Source organism: Rhinopithecus bieti, unplaced genomic scaffold (assembly GCF_001698545.2).
Source record: "Rhinopithecus bieti isolate Rb0 unplaced genomic scaffold, ASM169854v2 scaffold_55, whole genome shotgun sequence".
Lineage (NCBI taxonomy): Eukaryota > Metazoa > Chordata > Mammalia > Primates > Cercopithecidae > Rhinopithecus > Rhinopithecus bieti.
In genome coordinates this window covers 1166159-1188882 of record NW_016803114.1, presented here as the reverse complement: position 1 = coordinate 1188882, position 22724 = coordinate 1166159, and the positions used below count along the sequence as shown (strand labels likewise).

The 22724-nt window shown below is 39.5% G+C and overlaps 2 protein-coding genes across 2 annotated transcripts in view; one reads left to right on the top strand and one right to left on the bottom strand.

Annotated features, from left to right (window-relative positions):
* The window catches only part of IFT80 (intraflagellar transport 80), a 134345-nt gene extending 117430 nt beyond the window's left edge, over window positions 1–16915 (bottom strand). The window contains exon 1 of the mRNA XM_017850736.1: window positions 16505–16915. The gene's annotated coding sequence lies outside the window, so the exon portion shown is untranslated. The remainder of the gene's footprint in view (window positions 1–16504) is intronic.
* Window positions 16916–17014: 99 nt separating this feature from the next.
* SMC4 (structural maintenance of chromosomes 4) overlaps window positions 17015–22724 on the top strand; it is a 36083-nt gene continuing 30373 nt past the window's right edge. The window contains 5 exon segments of the mRNA XM_017848058.1: window positions 17015–17132; window positions 18192–18332; window positions 19271–19449; window positions 20077–20268; window positions 21742–21918. Coding sequence (XP_017703547.1) covers window positions 18197–18332; window positions 19271–19449; window positions 20077–20268; window positions 21742–21918 — 684 coding nt within the window. The 5' untranslated portion in view covers window positions 17015–17132; window positions 18192–18196.

Here is a 22724-nt window from a genome sequence, read left to right as displayed (position 1 = left end):
TTTTTCTTCTGAATGAACCAAGAAGCCAGTGGAGAGGTTACGAGCAAATAAGCAATATGAACTGACTTACATTTTATATGGATGCAATGGATGGTAAACAATAAAGAGCCTATTCAGAGGGAAAATGAATAAGACTGGATGCAGTAAGACCAGTTGGGATTTCAATAATCCAGAAGAGAAATGAAAGTGACTTAGATAAAGAAGGACAAGGAAGGCAATAGCACAAGCAGCATGAAGCAGTCATATGCTAAATATATTTTGAGGAAAGATTCCAGAAGATTTGCTGGTGAATTGAATTTAAGAAAAACAGCAGTGGCCAGGCACAGTGGCTCACGCCTGCAATCCCAGCACTTTGGGAGGCAGAAGTGGGTGTATCATGAGGTGAGGGGTTCGAGACCAGCCTGGCCAACATGGTGAAATCCTGTCTCTACTAAAAATACAGAAATTAGCTGGGCGTGATGGCGCATGCCTGTAATCCCAGCTACTCAGGAGGCTGAGGCAGGAGAATTGCTTGAACCTGGGAGATGGAGGTTGCAGTGAGCCGAGATCGCACTACTGCACTCCAGCCTGGGCATTAGAGCAAGATTCAGTCTCAAAAAATTAAAAAGAAAAACAGTAGTAAAAAATGACTGTAAAGTTTCAATAGGTAGAATGGAGTTGCCATTTATTGAAATGAGGAAGACTGAGAAACAGGTTGGAAAGGGTGATATCAAACATTCTGTCTTGGATATGTTAAGTGCAAGTTTTCTATTATTAGACAACCCAATGGAAAAGTCAAAGAGAAATGAGATATCATATAGTTAAGTCCGGAGTTAAGTGGGAAGTTGGAGTTGCAGATATCAATTAGATATCAACTTGAGGGTTGCCAGCAAAAACATCATATTCAAAGCCATGGAATAGGATGAAATTGTCAAAGAGACCATGAAAAAGTGGTAGATTCAATGGCCTGGAAATCCTACTGAAGTCTTTAGAATTGTTAGCATTAAGATTCCAGAAGAAGTTAACTAGCAAAAACAAGTGGAGATAGACAATGGGATACTTAAAACAGATTTTACAGCCAGTATAGATATTGGTAACAATAAGATGGGTTATGACTATTAAAGTGGGTGGCTGAGGTCAAGTAACTGACAGGCCAGGGATTTATTTGTGGACATTTTAAATCGCTGAAGATAATGACAAGAAGAGTAGTAGAGATAAGGACAATTAGCCAGATGCTAAAATATTCACTGAATGAGGGAAGAGCAAAGAGATATGCAGATGACCGCATAAAAGCACAGCAGAGAATGGTTCAATCTGGTAGGACTTGTTTCAAAGGGACTAGGAGATTTCAGAGAGGAAGGAGAAAGAAAATCAACTGTCCAGATACAGTAATGAGAGATAAGACTCTGACGTATGGGAGTTTGGGAGGCAAAATAGCTTCTACTTGAGAGATCTGTAAGAAAAGCAGTTTCCAGCAATGGGCATGGTGGCTCATGCCTGTAATCCCAGCACTTTGGGAGGCTGAGGCAGGTGGATCTCACCTGAGGTCATGAGTTCGAGACCAGTCTGACAAACATGCAGAAACCCCATTTCTACTAAAAATACAAAATTAGCCGGGTATGGTGGTGCATGCCTGTAATCCCAGCTACTCGGGAGGCTGAGGCAGGAGAATTGCTTGAACCCGGGAGGTGGAGGTTGCGGTGAGCCGAGATCTCACCATGGCACTCCAGCCTGGGCAAGAAAGTGAAAACTGTGTCTCAAAAAAAAAAAAAAAAAAGAAAAGAAAAGCAGTTTCCTTAGGAAATAACCAGATTTAGGTTAGACTTTGAGAGTAAAGGGATCATTCAGAATAAAAGCTAAGGACACTGATTTGGCTAATGATACACTGTGAGGTCTAAAAAAATTTAGATGGTGAAGAACTAATGGTTTAAGACAGATGGTTGGAGATGGTAGAAACAGCTGGCTATCCTGCAATATCCATTCATCCCTGCTTCTGTGGTATAGGAATCTGAAGTTTTGCTGTACATCTGGCCACCTAGAACAAACACTATGTTTCCTAGCTGCCCTTGAAACTAGGTGTGGCCACCCAAGGCATTAATAATACTGAAACCAACAGTGGCTATTATAATATCATCAACCTACTGGCCCAATCTGGATTTTATATTCTGTGAGGGGTAGAAATGAGGTAAGAGACAGGACTCAACTCCAGAGGCAGGGCTCAGACACAGGACCAGATTGGGTACTGGCTAAAACACAGAAGAGGTGAAAGCACCTCTCTGTAAGACATGCCTATCAGTGTGCCGTATCAGTTTACCATTGCCATAGTAACACCAGAAAGTTACCTGTTTTTCCAGAAATTTCTGCATAGCTCACTTCTTAATTTGCATATAGTTAAAAGTGGGCACAAATATGACTGCAGAAGTACCTTTGAGCTGCTCCTCTGGGCACACTGCCTATGGGGTAGCCCTGCTCCACAAGGAACAGTACCTCTGCTGCTGCTGTACACTGTTGCTTCAATAAAAGTTGCTATAACACCACAAGCTTGCCCTTGAATTCTTTCTTGGGCCACGCCAAGAACACTCCTGGGCTAAGCCCGTTTTGGAGCTTGCCTGCCCTGCATCAGATACACTGCCCAACAGTAATAGTACCTAAGTTCACGTTGCCTAATTTCACAGTGAGTTATCTAAGGAACCCATTTCATTACTTCTTATAAACGTTATATAAAATCGCTGGGTGCGGTGGCTCACGCCTGTAATCCCAGCACTTTGAGAGGCTGAGGCAGGTGGATCACAAGGTCAAGAGATCGAGACCATCCTGGCTAACATGGTGAAACCCCATCTCTACTAAAAATACAAAAAATTAGCCGGGCGTGGTGGCAGGCACTTGTAATCCCAGCTACTCAGGAGGCTGAGGCAGGAGAATCGCTGGAACCCAGGAGGTGGAGGTTGCAAGAGACCGAAATTCCCCCCCGCGCCCCCGAGCTGGGGAAAAAAGCAAGACGCCTGTCTCAAAAAAAAAAAAAAAAAAAAAGTTATATAAAATCACAGCATAATTGAAATAAAAACTTGGAAGAGTGACACTTCCCATGCCATGCCATCAAGGCCATCTATAACACAGCAAGATAAAAAAGAGCCACGATTCCTGACCTTGTGGAAAATCACATCAATCCTGTACCATCAAAGTTTTAAGTGACAGAGAATAGTTGCATCATATTTAAGTTACTGTCATCAACAGCTAATCCTAATAACAAATTAATGCAGGGAATTAAGAGTCTTGAATGTGGAGACTGAGGTAAACAGGGATGTAAGGTAAGACATAGTAGTCCCAAATGTCTCTTGAGAAAAGGTGGCTAATCGATTTAAACTGTAGCCTTCTTGGAACTGCTCTCTTAGGCAGTAGTGATACAGACTTTCATAAGGAAAAAGGGGCAGTCCTCTAGCAGCATATGGAACTCAACGGGATTTCTTTTCAATCTTGATAAGGGTGTTGGCATTTACTTCACTAGCAGTTTAAGGAGGGAAAGGAACTACAGAGAATTACAGAGGAAATAACCAAATGTGAATTTCTCCTAATATGCCCAGCCTTAAATGGTAGGCTCAGTCCTTGTACCTCTTCTATATCTGCACTCACTGCCATGGTGAACTCATCCAGTTTTATGGCTTAATGTGAATGTAAATGTATTCACCATATAGTGACAACTATTAATTTCATATTTCTAGTTTGTATCTCTCTACTGAACCCCAGACTTTTATATCTATTTGACAACTCTATTTGAATGTCTAACAGACATTTCAAATTTAAAAAGATCCAAATCAAACCTGATTTTCCCTCCAACTTTGCTCCTCCCACATTCTTAATGGGGTAAATGTTGGTAAATGGTAATTCCATTCTTCCAGTTACATACACCAAAAACTTGAGTCATCATTTACTCTTCTCTCATAAACCAAATCCAACTTGTAAATAAAAACATTTGTTGGCTTTATCTTCAAAATGTAAAACATTTCACCATCTCCACTATGACCGCAATCCAAGATGCCATGTTCTCTTAACCAGAATTACTACAACAGCTTCCTAGTTAGCCTCTGAGCCACTCTACAATGTATGCTCACCACAACAGCCAATGTGACTGATTTAAAATAAACCACAGCCAGGTACAATGTCTCATGCCTGCGATCACAGCACTTTAGGAGACCAAGGCAGGAACACTGCTTGAGGCCAGGAGTTCAAGACCAGCCTGGGCAACATAGTGAGACCCCCTTCTTTACAAAAAAATAAAAAATTAGCCAGGCATGGTGGTGAATGCCAGTAGTCCTAGCTACTTGGGAAGGCTGAAGCAGGAGGACCGCTTGAGCACAGGAGCTTAAAGTTACAGTGAGCTATGTTCATGCCGCTGAGCTCCAGCCTGGCCAACACAGTAAGACCCTGTCTCTAAAAAAAAAAAAAATTAAATAAACCATGGTACTTTTCTGCTGAACACTCTTCAGTGGCTTCCTATCTCACCCGGAGTGAAAACAAAGTTCTGACAATGTTGTCCAAGGCCCTTATTAATCTGGATTTCCATTGTGATGGTTAATTTTATGTGACGACTTGGCTAGATTATGGCGCACAGTCGTTTGGGCAAACACTACTGTAAAGGTATTTTTTTACAGGTGAGTATAACATTTTCAACCAGTTAACTTTAAATAAGGCATATTACCTTGCATAATGTAGGTAGGCTTCATTCAATCAGCTGAAGGCCTTAAGAACAAAGACCAAGTTTTCCCCCACAAAAAAGGAATTCTGCCTCCAGACTAAAACACAGAAATTCTGTCTGAGTTTCCAGCCTTTGGACTCAAAACTGCAACATCAACTCATATCTGAATTTCCAACCTACTGGACAGCATTGCCCTACAGATTTTATCCTTGTCAGCTCCCACAATCATATGAGACAACTCCTAAACTCTCCCTCTATATACAGACAGATAGATCTATGTATTTATGACTTTATATGGGGAATATATGTATACACTATATATCTTATATATGTATCTTATATATATCATATATCATATATACACAGTCACAGGTATATCTCATTTTATTGTGTTTTATTACACTTCACAGATACTGCTTTTTTTTTTTTTTTTTTTTTTTTTTTTTTTTTTTTTTAACAAATTGAAGGTTTGTGGTAACCCTGCCTTGGGCAAGTCTATCAACAATTTTTCCAACAGCATGTGCTCACTTTGTGTCTCTGTATCACATTTTGGTAATTCTTGCAATATTTCAGACATTTTCATTATTATTATATCAGCCACAGTGATCCGTGATCAGTGATTTTTGATGTTACTATTTTAATTGTTTTGGGGCACCGCAAAGCATGACCGTGTAAAATGGCAAACTTAACGGATAAATGTTGTGTGTGTTCTGACTGCTCCACCCTCCGGCCGTTTCCCCATCCCTCTCCTCAGACATCCCTATTTTCTGAGACACAACAATATTGAAATTAGGTGAATTAATAACTTCACAATGGCCTCTAAGTATTCAAGAGAAGGGTCTATCACTTTAAATCCAAAGCTAGAAATGATTAAGCTTAGTGAGGAAGGCATGTTGAAAGCCCAGAGAGGCCAAAAGTTAGGCCTCTTATGCCAAACAGCCAAGTTGTGAATGCAAAGAGAAAGTTCTTGAAAAAAATGGAAAGTGCTACTTCAATGAAAACACGAATGATAAGAAAGTAAAACTGCCTTATTGCTCATATAGAGAAAGTTTTAGTGGTCTGAATAGAAGATCAAAGCAGCCACAACATTCCCTTAAGCCAAAGCCTAATCCAGAGCAAGGACCTAATTCGCTTTTATTCTATGAACGCTGAGAAATCTCAGTGAGGAAGCTGAAGAAGAAAAGTCTGAAGCTAGCAGGGTATGGTTCATGAGATTTAAAGAGACAAGCCTTCTCCATAACATGAAGGCAAAAAGTGAAGCAGCAAGTGCTAACTTAGATGCTACAGCAAGTTATCTAGATCTAGTTAAGATAATTAATGAAATCAGGTGGTTCCACTAAACAACAGGTTTTCAGTGTAGATGAAACAGTCAAGATGATGCCATCTAAGACTTTCACAATTAGAAAGGACAAGTTAATGCCTGGCTTCAAAGCTTCAAATGACATCCTGATTCTCTTGTTAGGTGCTAATGCAGCTGGTGACTTTAAGGTGAAGCCAATGTTCATTTACCATTCCAAAAACCCTATGGCCATTAAGAATTATGCCTGTGTTTTATAAATAGAACAACAAAGCCTGAATGATAGCACATATGTACACAGCATGGTTTACTGACTATTTTAAGCCCACTTTTGAGACACGCTCCTCAGGAAAAAAAAAAAAAATTCCTTTCAAAAGATTACTGTTCATTGACAATGTACCTAATTACCCAAGAGCTCAGATGGAGGTGTATAAAGAGATTAATGTTTTTTCCATGCCTGCTACCAACAACATCCTTTCTGCAGCCCATGAATGAAGAAGTCACTTTGGCTTTCAAGTCTTATTGTTTAAGAAATAACATATTGCTTTACAAATTGCAAGAGAACTAGAAATGGAGCCCAAAAATGTGACTTAATTACTGTAATCTCATGATAAAACTTCAACAGAGGAGGGGTTTCTTTTTATGGATGAACAAAGAAAGTAGTTTCTTGAGATAGAATCTATCCCTGATGAAGATGCTATGAACCCTGTTGAAATAACAAAAGATTTAGAATATTACATAAACTTATTTAATAAAGCAGCAGCAGAGTTGAAGAGGACTGACTTCAATTTTGAAAGAATTTCTACCCTGGGTAAAATGCTACCAAACAGCATCACATGCTAGAAAGAAATATTTCATGAAGGAAACAATCAATGCAAAAAACTTTATTGTTTTAAGAAACTGCCACAGCCACCCCAACCTTCAGCAACCACCATCCTAATCAGTCAGCAGCCATTGACATCCAGGCAACATCCTCAGCCAACAATAACATTATGACTCACCGAAGTCTCAGATGAGTATCAGCATTTTTTAGCAATACAGTAGTTTTTCATTAAGCTATGTACATTCTTTTCTTAGACATATTACTACTGCACACTTAAGAGACTACCATGTGGTGTAAATATGACTTTTATATGCAGTGGGAAACCAAAAACTTAATGGGACTTACTTTATTGCAATATTAACTTTATTGTGGTGGTCAGGAACCCAACCTGCAATATCTCTGAGGTATGCCTGTATATACCCCATGTTGGTTCTGTTTACTCTAGAGAGCCCTGAGTAATATACCCATTATTTCTCTGACAATATCTTCCTTCTCTCTCCGCTTTCACTAAAACTGCTCCAGCCACAATGACATCTATGCTTTTCTTTCAAGCATGCTCCTGCCTCAGAGCCTTTGTACTTACCGTACCCTGCCTGGAATCCCTATACCCTGAGAGTTGTATGGCTTACTCCCCTTTCCTTCTTTATATCTTTGCCCAAAAGTCACTTCTCAGTAACGCCTTCTCTGTATACCCTATTACGTCTGTCTGTCATATTATGTATTTTACTTACCGTTGCCGCTTTCTAAGATGTAAGCTCCATAAGGGCAGAAATTTTGGTCTGTTTTGTGCACCCAAAAATCCCCTGCAACTAGAACCATGCCTTCCTTACAGTAAGTGCTCAGTAAACGTTTGTCCAATGAACAAATGGAGAAAATATGAAGCCAGTAGGCATAGCTTATAAGTGCAGAGGTTAAAGATCTGTAAGTGTAGATAGATGTAGTAGTATGTGTGTGTGTATTAATATGCTGTATATATATATACGTGTGTGTGTGTTAAAAAGTATATAAGTATAGGGGTTAAAGGAAATACAGCTATAGCTATGAAGGCCTTTTAAATTAGGGTACACCTTAGCATGTTTGGAAGCAAACAACAAGTTTGGAAGCAAAGGACCCAGTGGACAGGGATAGATTAGCAATATCGTGGAAACAGAGGAAAATAAGAGACCACAGTCCCCTTAGAAATCATTTGATCAAGGGCACTGATAATAGGTTACCTTTTATTTTAAAAAATGTACAGATCCATAGTTCGTAGAAACATAAAGATGGTTATGAGCAATCAGAAACAAGAAGCAATGCCCAGCCTCAATTATAATTATAGAAATGAAAATTAAAACAACCAGATACATTGTTCTGTTCTTCGAGTGGCCAAACGCAAAATACCCAAAACCCAGTTGGCCAGTACAGAGAAACAGATACTTCCATACATTATTGAAGGGTAGGTCAATTGGTGCTACATTTCCTAAGTTTGGGGAATTCCATGTCTTATGAGTCCTTCTTCCCATTATACAAAACAAATTATTTCCTCTCTACACTTCCTTATAGCTGAAACACAGGTAAATATTAATAAAACTAAGGCTCTGCCAAATCTACGATCTATGCCATATTTTAAATTAGAAGCTACTGATGCAAAGGAAGTATCATATAAACAATATACACTGGGAGTAATTCCTAGTCATAGGAATTCACTCTATACATACGAATGTACACCAAGATACACAGATGCTCCTCAACAATTTACAAAGGGGTTACATTCAAGAAACCCATCATAAGTTGAAAATATCATTAAGTCAAAAATACATTTAACACACGCAACATACCAAACATCATAGCTTAGTTTAGTCTACCTTAAATATGCTTAGAACACTCACATTAGCCTGTAGTTGCATACTATAGCTTATCAGTTGTTTACGCCATGATCATGTGGTTGACTGGGAGTTGTGGCAGGCTGCCCACTGCCAGGCATCCCAAGAGAGCATCATATCATGTATCGCTAGCCCAAAAAAGGATCAAAATTCAAAATTTAAAGAGTTTCTACTGAAAAGTGCTTCCCTTTCTCACCATCATAAAGTCAATATAAATCATGTCAAACCATCATAGTCTGAGACTGTATATTCAAATCTATTCATTACAGAACTCTGTAAGTACTATCAAAAATTAGAAATTTAAATGTTTATAGATTTTACATCCCTGTGTGGATATATGTGTTTATAATATGGAAAAGTTAAAATCAGGAAAATATAATTAAGAGTTAGACCTAAGTAAGCATTATGCTAATTGAAAAAAGCTAGTGAAAAAAGACAAATACTGCATGATTCCACTTATATAAGGTACCTAAAGTAGTCAAATTCATAGAAACAAAAAGTAGAATTATGGCTGCCAGGGGCTAGGGGAATGGAGAATAGGGAGTTATTGTTCAATGGGTATAGTTTCAGTTCTGCAAGATGAAAAAGAGTTCTGTGGATGGATAGATGAATGAATGCATGTGACAGTGGCACAATTGTGGATATACTTAATGTCACTGAACTGTGAAACAGATGGTTTTTAAAAAAGAAAATAAAAGAATTAGATTTAGGAAATAAAACTAAGAGGTAAAAGTATTAACAATAAGAAAAATTTTAGGTGATAAACAGGGAGACCATGACTTGTTAACAAGAACATACCTGTAGATAAGAAGTGGCAGAAATATCTCTAGTAGTGAACAAGAATGTGAAGGATGGATAAGAAATTCAAGAGCTAGATCACAAGCATATTTATACCACGTTTTCTTTAGGTCACTTGCATACTAGTTAATAGAGACAGGAGGCTGGCTTATCACTAACCAAGGTCCTATTAAAAGAAGTACAGATTTTATCAACAGTCCCCTAAATTGATAGCTCTGACCAGACTCCTGTATCTCTTCTCCAATAGAGAAAGGAGAAAGGGGAAAGGCAAGCCTTTTATTCAGATTGGTGCCATCACAGAACTTGCAGACTTGAGCTGAGATCTCTTGCATGGTAGAAAAGAGAGAGAAGCAGGCTCACCATTTCCAGGCACAGACTCAAAGGCTTAACCACAGGAAACAGTACAGTAGTTTACTTTATTAGGGGTGTCCAATCTTTCGGCTTCCCTAGGCCACACTGGAGGAAGAATTGTCTTGGGCCACACATAAAATACACTAACATTAATGATAGCTGATGAGCTAAAGAAAAAAAATCACAAAAAATCTCATAATGTTTTAAGGAAGTTTACAAATTTGTGTTGGGCTGCATTCAAGGCTGTCCTGGGTCACATGTGGCCCACGGGCCGTGGGTTGGACAACCGTGGTTTAATTAGTAAAGACCTTCAACTCCCACCCCATCTCAATTCCTGTATGCATTTGCTAAATGCTGTGGTATTTACGTTTCCTTGAAATTCTAGCTATGATTAATAGCCATACTTCAGTATTATTCTTATTGGCTATACTTATAATTCTTCTGTGGGGTGGTCTAATAAATTCTAACCACTAAACTGTGTGATTCACAAATTTAAAAATATGTAGTCACCTTTAATTCATACTTTTAATTCCACTAACATTTTTAAAAAATCGCATAGCTGATATAGTTGAAGGTTATGTTTTAACATTATTTTTGGCTGGACACGGTGGCTCACAGCTGTAATCCCAGCATATTGGGAGGCTGAGGTGGGTGGATCACTTGAGGTCAGGAGTTTGAGACCAGCCTAGCCAACATAGTGAAACCCCATCTCTACAAAAACAAAAACAAACAAACAAACAAAAAAACGAAAATTAGCTGGGTGTGGTGGCAGGCGCCTGTAATCCCAGCTACTCGGGAGGCTGAGGCAAGAGAAGCACTTGAACCCGGGAGGTGGAGGTTGCAGTGAGCTGATATTGTCACTACACTCCAGCCTGGGTGACAGAGTGAGACTCCATCTCAAAAAAGAAAAAAAAAAAAACTATTTTAAAAATGAGACGAACTTGTACATGTTGATACAGAAAGATGTCTATGTTAAATGACAAAAGCAAGATATACAGCTGTATTATATAATTCAATTCCTTTTGTGAAAAGAAAAAATGAGATACATTTAAGCTGGTGGATACCAAAACATTTTTCTGGGAAGATATGCAAGACACTTAATAATGGAGACCTCTAAAAGAGTGGGGGCACTGGGATGAGAAGGAAAGCTTTAAATTCTAATTTTATATATTTCTGTTCTGTTTGAAGTTTTAACAATGCTCACAGTACTTTTAATCTATCCATTTATATATTTAATATAGGATTATCTGAGTGAAAGGGATTACGCAATTTTTATGCATTTCTGCATTTCTACAAAACCCTAATAAATGATATTTTTATAAGATCACCATTCTCCACACATGAATCCCTTCTTATTAAAACTCTCACCTTATCTTCACTCACTCTCGTGGCTTATCTTCACGAAGATACTATACTTTGTTTTCTTTCTTATGTAAAATGAGGATAATAATACCTACCTGACAAATTAGTTATGATGACTAAATGAGATAAAGTATGTAAAGTGTCCGGTAGAGTACCCAATATATAGTAAGTACTTAATAAATGTATTTCCAGTGAAAGTTGTTTTTTCACCCTGCATATATATGTTCATTCTTTTCCTACCTAAAAAGAATTTCTCTTTGCAACAACCACTTCCTCACTGTTAGCCCATGTGGCATGAGGCCCAGACTTAAGCCAATTAGAGCATTCCATTCCCTTTGCACAGACTGTTTCACAGGTGGCCCAGGACTTTTATTCAAATCAATGCTGGGGAAGAGAAACTCTCATTCCCCCTTGGATTTTAATTTTAGAAGATATGAGGCTGGAATTGCTGTAGCTATCTTACCACAGCAAGGGGAGAGCCTAAAGGTGCTAGAGACTATCATACGGAACCTGAAAATACTGACAACACAGTGGAGTTCAAAGCAAGGAAGGAAACCAAACCCTTGTGTCTTTGTCTGAACCCTCAATCCAGTTATAGTCACCTGACTTTTTAGTTATAGGAGACAATATTTGTTTTTTCTCAAGACAATTTGGATTGGGTTTTCTGTCACTTGTAATCAAGAGGGTCCTATCCTAGGCCGGGCGCAGTGGCTCAAGCCTGTAATCCCAGCACTTTGGGAGGCCGAGACGGGCGGATCACAAGGTCAGGAGATGAGACCATACCCTGGGCTAAATACAGTGAAAGCCCCGTCTCCTAGCTAAAGATACAAAAAACTAGCGGGGCGACGAGGGCGGGCGCCTGTAGTCCCGCAGCTAACTTGGGAGGCGGATGAAAGACAGGAAGAATGGCGTGAACCTGGGAGGGCGGAGCTTGGGCGTGAGGCTGAGATCCGGCCCCCGGCAGCTCGCAGCCTGGGCGGCAGAGCCAGACTCGCGTCTCAAAAAAAAAAAAAAAGAGGGTGCCCTATCCTAGATATTGCTGTAAGTTATTCCTTCTACATTGCTAAAATGAACATTTTCTTAATATCGCTTGGTCTGGTGCTAAGCTTCTCTCCGCACTTACCAATCTTAAAAAGCCTAATCGCTATTTGGGTTGATTCGGAAGCTTTGGCTATTGTGAATAGTGCCGCATAAACATACGTGTGCATGTGTCATTATAATGCAGGCATGAATTTATATCCTTTGGTATATAACGCCAGTAGTGGGATGGCTGGGTCATATGGTAGCATCTAAGTTCTAGATCCCTTGAGGAAATTTGCGCATACTGTTTTCGCATAATGGTTGAAGCTAGTTTCACAATCCACCAACACTGTAAAAATTGTTCCTATTTTCCATCCTCTTCCAGCCCTGTTGTGTTCCAACTTTTTAATGATTGCCATTACTAACTTGGTGTGAGATGGTATCTCATTGTGTTTTGGATTTGGCATTCCTCCTGATGGCGAGGTGATGATCAGCATTTTTTTCACTCTGTGTCTGTTGGGCTGTAATGAATGTCTTCTTTTGAGAAATGGTCTGTTCATATCCTTTGCCACTTTTTGATGGGGTTGTTTGTTTTTTTCTTGTATATTTGTTTGGTTCTTTTGTAGATTGCTGGATATTAGCCCTTTGTCAATTGAGTAGATTGCAAAAATTTTGCCTCCCACCAACCCAATGTCCATCTGTGACAGACTGGATTTAAGAAAATGTGGCACATATACACGCATGGAATACTATGGGCAGCCATAAAAAAGGATGAGTTTGCATCCTCTTGTAGGGGAGCATGGATGCAGCTGGAAAGCTCATTCTTAGCAAACTATCAGCAAAGAAGGCCGCAAAACCGAAAACAAACCACCACGATGTTCTCACTCCCATAGGTGGGAGCTGACAATGAGATCACTTGACTCAGGAAGGGGAACATCACACACCGCGCGCGCCATCATAAGGGGGCAGGAGGGGATTCAGGGTATACGATATAAGAGAATGGATGGGAGTGCTGACGAGAATGGGTGCAGGCACACCAACATGGCACAGGGTAATTACAATAAACAAACCTGCACATTATGCCGCAAACATGTTACCCTAGACTGTAAAAGGTGTAATAATAAAAAAATTAAAAAAATAAAATTTAAAAAAAAACAGTATGCTATTTGAAAAAAAAAAAAACCTAACCTATTTTAGTGTTCCAATTATTCTTATAACACTACCCGTTTTATTTTCTCTCTTAAGCCATACTCTGTACCTCTACTGCTTGTTGAATATACCTTTCCAGAATTCCAACCTGCAGAAAAAAACATACTTATCTTTCAATATAATATATCCAAAGAAGAGCTGTTCTGCCTTCTAGCTTCCTGGGTTTTTGGTGATAAGTTATGTGTTTCTGTAACATTAATATACCAAGGGGCTTATGTTATCAGGAGGAATATTCACTTCTATCTGCACTGTGTCTATATCTATTAATCTTGAACAATATTATCTAAATATTTATACAATACTTATATAAAATCATATTAGTTAATATCTAATTTATCTAAATATTTACAATTACAAACTTAATCTTTTAAAATATTTACTCAGAAATCTAATTTCAGCCTTTCTGAAATGTTATGACATGAGAAGGCAAACAAAACACGTATTATTAAAATGATGAAAAAACCTTGCTTAAGTGCAAGAATTGAAAATGAAGACTGTAATTGTAATTCCAATTTTTCTCTTTGAACGTATTCCTTCCTGTGGGGTATAATTTTTTTCTAATGTAAAAAGTGAGGTTTTCCTTCTAAGACTGCCTGAAATTGCAAATAGAGATTACTGGCAGATTATTTTAAACTAGGAAGATAAGACCTGGTTACAGCAATACTTTCCAAAATGATTGTAACCCAGTCTCTTCCAGGTAGGCCAGCTTCTCTTTGTAATTAAACTCTGTTAATTTCATGAGACATGTCCAAAATATTGGCAACAATATTGTCTTTATTTCTTGTGACTCTAATATCTTCTCAAAATTTATACTTATTCTGAATGTCTTATTTTTGTGGTATATATAAATCTCCAGATTTAAGTCACTCTGTAGCTGTTTGTTATGTTTTCTCATTATACAACCTGGTTTATGCCCCTTTTCAAAATTTCTGAGTGGGCAATAGTTAGGTTCAATTAAATTTAAGGCCATCGGTCAGTTTATTTATCAAAACTATGTTTCTGTGACTTATCGTTCTTCCTATACCTTATCACTAATTCAAGGATACACAAAGAATAGTATATGACTGACTTCAAGGGTTTATACTCTGAACCATGACGATTTACAAAAGCTATAGATTTTTCCCCCAAAATGACTCCAGATTTTTTTCTGTCCTACTGTGTAGGCACTTCTCACTTATTGTTATATAGTAACAATCTTAACTAAAGCCTAGACTGATCTCATCTTCTTTCCCCATTAACACATCCCACATAACTACTGTTAATTATTCTTCCTATATTTACCAAGTCATTCCTTGGCTCAGAATTGTTCTAAAAGCCGTTTCCTCCATATCGTATCTAACATCCTTGACTTGGTTTTCAAGATCCTTCAGAAGCTACCCTTCCTCTAACTTGATATCCCAGTATTCATCCTTAGCATACTTTAATAAGTTCAGTGTCATAAACACAGCAAAATCAAATCCTTATGGAATATGTGCTAGATGAACAGTCATAAACAGTATGATGAGACAGGTATTACATGCTAGTTTCATAAATAAATACTCTCAAGACTGACAAAAGGAGGAAACTGTCAAGCATATACCTAAAAAATGACGGAACTTACGCTTCTGTTTTCTATATTACATCTTTCCACTACATTGTGCTCTGTTCCCCCAAACACACAACTCAATTTGGTCTTTTTTTTTTTGGGGGGGGGGGGTGGGGACGCAGTTTCGCTTTTGTTGCCCAGGCTGGAGTGCAAAAGCACTATCTCGGCTCACCGCAACCTCCACCTCCCGGGTCAAGCAATTCTCCTGCCTCAGCCTCCCTAGTAGCTGGGATTACAGGCATGCTCCATCGTGTCCGGCTAATTTTTTATTTTTAGTAGAGACGGGGTTTCTCCATGTTGGCCAGGCTGGTCTCGAATTCCCAACCTCAGGTGATCCGCATAGTTGATACCTCTCCAACTCAGGTTTTGTAGTGTTTTACAACCTTTGGAAATGCAAAAATTCCAGAAGCTCTCAAAGATAATCCTTATATGTTCTTGGTATGCTTACCAGTCAAAAACTTTTTCTCATTAAGCTTTATTTTCTATAGTTTATGAAAACAATAGTTTTTAACTTCAAACATAAAGATATATCACGATATTGAGTCTATGCTTATTTAAAACACACCAGTCTCCCAACCTCACCAAATTCTTACAATTGGTTGGGAGGGCGGTGGCTCTCCACGCCTTTTTGAGAATCACTGAACCTGACTTCATGCTCTTCGAGAGAAGAACCATAATATATTTAGAGTGATCACGTAAATTCATTCAGAAGGCAGATTTTTTGGTGCTTTAACATGCCAGACCCTAAGTAAGCAAAAGTTGAAGAAAAAAAAAATGAGGCTATTAGTTCTCAATATCAAGTACTTAAGAGTTGTTGCATGAATACTGGAGATAGTCAAATGAGCTGGTGGCTCTTTAACAATGTAGGGAATTAGGAGCAAGTATGAGATTCTGATTAAAATTGTAGGAAAACTAACTTCCCAAAAAAATGCACACAGAATTATGTATACAATGTTACGTGAGTTATGAACTGTGAAGCCCAATCACCTACCACCAGATCCACAGACCTCAGGTTAAAAACCCACTAAAACTAAGTTCTCGGGGAACAGGAACTGCCAAACTTGCTTACTAATCCTAATTATGTCTTATCCAGTGCAACGTATACAAAAGCTACTTAGGGAATATTTGCTGATAGATAATTTCCTCATAAAAATAACCAGAACACTGGCGAGTCGTTTTTTCCATTAAAGAGCCTTTTAGTCAAACTATTTTAAAAGTCCGAAACCTTTCACTAGTAACACCAATCATCTAAAAACCAGTAACTCGAAAATCGTTATTGCGCTATTCACATGTGGACTAAGCTATCACTAATGCAGGTCTTCTTCTAGTTGTCTCTCTACTCCCTTCAATTTCAGGGCTTCCTCCTTCTCATCCCAAAAGCTACACCCAGAGCCCCGCTGCCGCCAGGGAGACAAAAAATGATGCTCCACGAAGCACACACCTTCAAAACAGGAAAGATGGGATCTAGTGACCCCTACAACTTCCAAACCCTTTTCCCACCAGGTCCAGAGGTGAAGAGATTTACCTCAAGTTCCAGGAAACCGGTGGCGGTTGCTCTCAAATACCTGGTACCAGTTACCAAGAAGCTTCCCAACCTCCCAGTCACCATAGTGACTTCTTAAGAGTTACGCTCCCTTCCTCTTCCCGCGATACTTCTACGCGGCACGTCATCCGAGTGGGCCACAGACCCCGCCTCTCGGTGAGCCCGCCCACTTCTGTAGAGGGGTTTCTGGACCACTGAGGCCCGCCTCCTGCTGTGAGCGGAACCCTACACTTTCCAAAAAAATATTTTTCAAAACTTGCCAGGTTGTTTATCCAAATATTTTTAATAATAGTGCTGCTGTTGTAGACCACAGAGAAAACAATCCCTCGCTTTTCCTTTTCACTTAGTAGAAACTTCTACCGCGTAGGTCCCGCCAGGAGCTCGCGCATGCGCAGGAGCGACCATAAGATGGCGGTGGTAATCGCCGCACTTTTTTTCAAATTAGTGGATCCCAGAAATCATTGCGCGCATTTGTAACGAATTTCCGTTCGAGTTTGTATTTTAGGCGCCATTTTCGAGTGAAGGACCCGGAGCCGAAACACCGGTAGGATCGGGGAGGTGGGTACTACACAACCGTCTCTAGCCTTGGTCTGAGCGGACTGTCCCGCAGGTAAAGTACTTCTCTTCCTGGTAGGGTTGTCACGCTCTTACTTCCTGCCTTGTCCGCGAGCGCCTGGAAAATAGAGGCCTTGAGCCGGAGCGACGAAGTCCGGGCTGAGGCTGCCGCTGGGAGATTTCTCTTGCTGTCACCCCTCCCCCCTCGGCCGCTCCCCGGCGGCCCGGGCTCTCGCGCGCAACTCCCGGGCGCCACTTTTCCAAGCTACTCAGACGTCTTGGGGAGGCGCCGAGCCTCGCATATCTCTTCTTTAAAAAATCCTAGTCTCTATCTGGAAAAGGGCGTCTCCCCCTACCCCTCTCTTCTGCCAAGGGACTAGTCACCGGGTCTCAGCCTTCGCTGGTGACCTTTCATGTTTTACTGTCCAATGGGACTCCGCCCGGGGAGCTGGAGAGAAACTCTTGCCACCCCAAAATTAGCAGGCGCTGCCAGCGTCCGACTTGAAGTTGCTAGTGGTTGGTTCCAGCCTTCGCCCTTAGCGGTCGGTCCGCGGAGAGAAGGGAAATCTCGTTATGCTTCGGGCCGTCAACGGCACCGGGAGCTAAAGGGCGGGCAGACGAAAGCGGGCGGCAAGTCGCCAGTTAAGTCCTCACCGTCCTAGAGAGAGTTGCTAGCCACGGGATCCTAACCCTGACACGGACTCGTTTATCCACGTCGGTGCGCTTGCCTCCCTGGCGCCGAGAGCGTGGGAATGTCCGGAAATGCCGGCATATGGGAGTTCCTCCGTTAGAAATGCGTTAGCGAGTATTACACGCTTATACTATGGGCGGACGGGTGGAGAGCTTTTAAAAAAGTAAATAAGCAGTTGCTCAGTCCTTGATTGATCCTCAGGCACCTCTAGTTTTTCCCACTTATATAGGTCTTGTTAAGAAACCAGTCCTGCCTTCTTGCCACTGGTGTTTTTCGATGGCTCCCTTCCCGAACTCCCACTGCCTCTGAGCGGGGTGTTAAGCGGGGCTCATGGAAGCCGGTGGACCGAGGTTTCCCCGGGAGGGGCGGGCGCGGTGTAGCGGCCCGCGGGCTCACTTGCTCCCGGCTCTCCCTCGGCCCCAGCAACCATGCCCCGTAAAGGCACCCAGCCCTCCACTGCCCGGCGCAGAGAGGAAGGGCCGCCGCCGTCCCCTGACGGCGCCAGCAGCGACGCGGAGCCTCAGCCGCCGTCCGGCCGCGCGGAGAGCCCAGCCACTGCCGCAGGTGAGTGACCCGCCGCGACTCCGCAGGAACGCGCGCTGGGGGACTGGCAGGCTTACGCGCCCAGCCCGAGGCTGGCTGGGGTTGTTGAGCGCGGGCTAAAGGCTACGGGTTTGAAGTCTGAAGATCGGGTGTCGGTCCCGTAGAGGCTTAGGAGAGCCATTTGGCAATTTTGAGATAAGACTCCCGTGCAATTTTGGTGTAACGGCGCTGGAAGGGATGGGGGCGAGCAAATGGGTTCAGTTGTGAATTTTTGTTTGTGACCTGTGGAATGGTACAGACATCTTTATTGTATTTCCGCTAAAATCGAGACGGTCAGTCAAGAGCAAGTGGATTTTTTTCCCAGAGACAATCAATATGACTGTGAGCATGATGAAAAGTTTCTTGACCCTAACCTCACCTCCGTGGTCTTAGATTGCCTTTAAAGAAAAGACGATAATTTATTTGAAACCACTGTAGCTTTTGTGAGTCCAGGAGTTGGGTGACATTATTAAACTCTCGTGGCAGTGTCGCTGAAGTTCATGAGTTTCCAAAATGAAGGTTCCAGGTGCTCAGCGGTACGGATAATTGGATCTAGAGCCTTAGGATTTAACCTCCTGTTTAGGATAGACAGCAGGAAATAGCTTGTTACGGCTTTCCCAGATTTGCTCTATGATGTAGTGTTTTGACTCTTAAGAGGTATAGGTATATAGAATTTTGTGACTGGTGGCATTTCTTTCAAGAATTTCTTTTTTAATAAAATCAAGCTGAAGGTTTAGTCGCCCCCATGAGTTTAAGATAATAACAGATTTAAGTGGAAAATACAGACTCCTAAGTTTCATAAATAACATCCCTCCATCCCCTACTTTAAAGATGGGCAGTCATTAGTTCTCCGAACTAATTGCACTAATGTAGGCTTTTCTCCCGTTTGCCTTCCTTTTCCTTTCCTTTCACTGACTTAGAGACTGCAAGTGAGGAGCTTGATAATAGAAGTTTAGAAGAGATTTTGAATAGTATTCCTCCTCCCCCGCCTCCAGCAATGACCAATGAAGCTGGAGCTCCTCGGCTTATGATAACTCATATTGTAAACCAGAACTTCAAATCCTATGCTGGGGAGAAAATTCTGGGACCTTTCCATAAGGTATTTGTATGGAAATAACTATTTTATAACTTTTAAATAACTTGTAAGGTAATAACGTCTTTACAAGATGTTTCAGTTTTGTAACTATCCTAAAATTCACTCCCTATTTATCCTGATAGCCATTCTTTCTCTTTCTCTCTGTCTGTCTCTCTCTCTCTCTCTCTCTCTCTCTCTCTCTCTCTCTCTCTCGCACACACGTTTCATATGATTTTAACACTTAAATTATCTTTTGTTTGTCTGGTTATCTTTGGTACCTCTAGCTGTAAAGTTTTCCATTGAATGGAGTCGGTGTTTTTGTTTGAAATAGTATTTTCCCTTAGATAATTTTTTTTCGTAAAGCCTTCCTTGGAACCCTTAGATAATTTAACTATAAAATGAGTTTTCTAAAACGTCTGCGTTAGAATTAGAGCATTCTTATTAAATGTTGAAACTTTTAAGAGAGGAGAACTTGATGTAAGAAAACTCAAGTTGTATGTCCGTGATTAGCAATAAAAACTTTTAAATACTTGCAGTTTTAACTGCAAGTAAAGTAAAAAAAAAAACCTAACAGTTTAAGTTAAAATCAGTAGTATTAGCTTGACCTTATGAACCTTTGCTTGTTTTGTTTTTGTTTTTTTTTTAATGCAGCGCTTTTCCTGTATTATCGGGCCAAATGGCAGTGGGAAATCCAATGTTATTGATTCTATGCTTTTTGTGTTTGGCTATCGAGCACAAAAAATAAGATCTAAAAAACTCTCAGTATTAATACATAATTCTGATGAACACAAGGACATTCAGAGTTGTACAGTAGAAGTTCATTTTCAAAAGATAATTGATAAGGTAAGGGATTTTTACTGTTATTGACAAGTTCAAGCAAGGCAAATGGACTTAAATGCATTGCATATTTTATTATTTTTGACTTCAAGAAATTTGTATGTAATTATAGCAGAAAATATTGGTTTCATTACTTCTGACCATATTTTATTTTGGGGGAGTGGTGGTGCCTTTTAAAATATTAATTTTTTAGCTAAAGAAATGAATTACAAATAGTTCATAGTAATCCTTTTTGGAATAAAAGCATTGAGCAGTTTTAGGATCCTGAGTACTAAATAGGCATTATTTTACTATAAATATTGGGTTCATTTTTAAAGTTATATTTTGGTTGCTTTAGAATAAATTAGCTAAACTTGAAAATATAGCAGTTGGCTGGTTTTACCATCTTTATTATTTCAGTGCATTTTAACTTTAATGTTAGTGGCCCCTGAGTATCTGTGATATGAGGGAGCTTTCTTCAGTTTGACTACTGCTGTGATTAAGTCCTTTTAAAATGGGTAAGGGCAAGCTAATGTTTGTTTTCTAGAAATAGAGACAATTACAGCTAAAATGTCTAGATTATTTACCTGTTGATACTTTCGCTTCTGTTTAATAATTAATGTAGGAAATTGATTGTTCAAAAATGACTCGATGGAACCTAACAATATAGAAAACTACACAATGAAATTGGGAGGTGATTTGGCTTTTGAATTTTGTTTTCCTTTTTTTAAAAAAAGTACAAAGTGCTTTAATTACACAGAATCATCTATTTTAATTTGGTTTCTTTTGTGCTTTCTGTTGTACAAGTTGGGTTGGAAAATAGATTGCTGGTAAATCAGATTTTATTCCATTGCCTGTTAATTACATTTGATTTATCTAAATTTTAGAAGCCATTGCTTCAGTATGACAGAATTTTTAAGGGTAAGGGAAAGTGAGTGTTAAAGTAGATTTGCAATTGTTTTTTTTTTTTTTGCATCTGTTTGTTTAAAAGAAAACCTAGGGAATTTAGTTGTTATTTTGTGATGCTTTTTACTTTAAATGAATGGCACACTTTTTACCCTCCCACATAAAAAAACTAAACTGTATCACCCCGTTACTACCTTCCTTCCTTTTCTTTGAATCATCATTTTAAAAGCTGCAGCTTTTAAATCTGTCAACATGTTAATAATTTGTGTGGGTTTTGAATATGGTAGGAATCTTGTCTACCTCTTCTCAATCATAAACGTTTTTAGGCTTGTTTGGAGGTGGGTTTTTTCGTTGGCTGGTTGGTTTGGCTTCTTGGTTTTTTGTGATCTTTGAGAAAGAGACCAAGCAACATGGAAAAGTATCAATTCTTTGCTAAGCCGAGTTATTATTGAGAACTACTGGCAGTTTGTGTGCGTGTTCAATTGAAGTTTTTAATCCATAGAATTAGTTTCAGTATGAAATGAGTGAATTTTGAAGTAGGCCTATGACTTAATACCAACAATTGTTTTCTGGTTTTGTTTTTCCTCAAAACAGGAAGGGGATGATTATGAAGTCATTCCTAACAGTAATTTCTATGTATCCAGAACGGCCTACAGAGATAATACTTCTGTCTATCACATAAGTGGAAAGAAAAAGACATTTAAGGATGTTGGAAATCTTCTTCGAAGCCATGGAATTGACTTGGACCATAATAGATTTTTAATTTTACAGGTAAGTTTATTAAAGACTTCCAAGATTATTTTATTCTTGTTACTTTTTTTTCTATAAAGCTAGGTTGGATGGATCCTGTATTTTTGAGGCCTTAAAGTACTGTAGCAGCACATCATGGTTTACATACTACAGTCAAGATGCGAATCATTATTTGCTGCTCTAGAAATTTAAGGAAATTCATTCAAAACTATGTTTTCATCATCAGATGTTCATTTTATGTTTGGATGAACTGACATACTTGTTCCACTCTAGCAGCACGTAAATATTGGCGTAGTGAAATATGTATTAAACACCAATATTACTGTGCTGCTTCAGTGTGACAGGGGTATAGCAACTATTTTATCCATTGTTTGTGTTTCCCTTTAAGGTAACATTTTAAATGAAATGTATTATCTTTTAATAATCTATCCTTTTCCTTTGTTCTTGTTGTTATTCTTTTCTGATATATAACTAAAAACTGAAAAAATCGGTACAATTGGTGTTCGATTTACCTAAGCACCTAGTTAATGTAATCTTTGTAACACTTCGGATGGTTAACTGAACCTTTACTCATTGGTTTTTGTTTCGTTGAAAATGACTGACTTGGTGGAACCACGACTACTGAAAGAAAGAAACTTTGATACTACATTCTTAAGTATCACAACTGTTACAGAGCAAGTCCTTTTAAAGAGATGTAAAATTAAGTACCTGTGCCAAGCTGATTTTATTAGAAACCCTGTTTTCTTTAAGTAAAAGTATATTCTACCAGCAGGGTAGAAATATCCCCTATCTTTTTTTCCCTGTCCTCAAAATTCAGAATTTTTTGG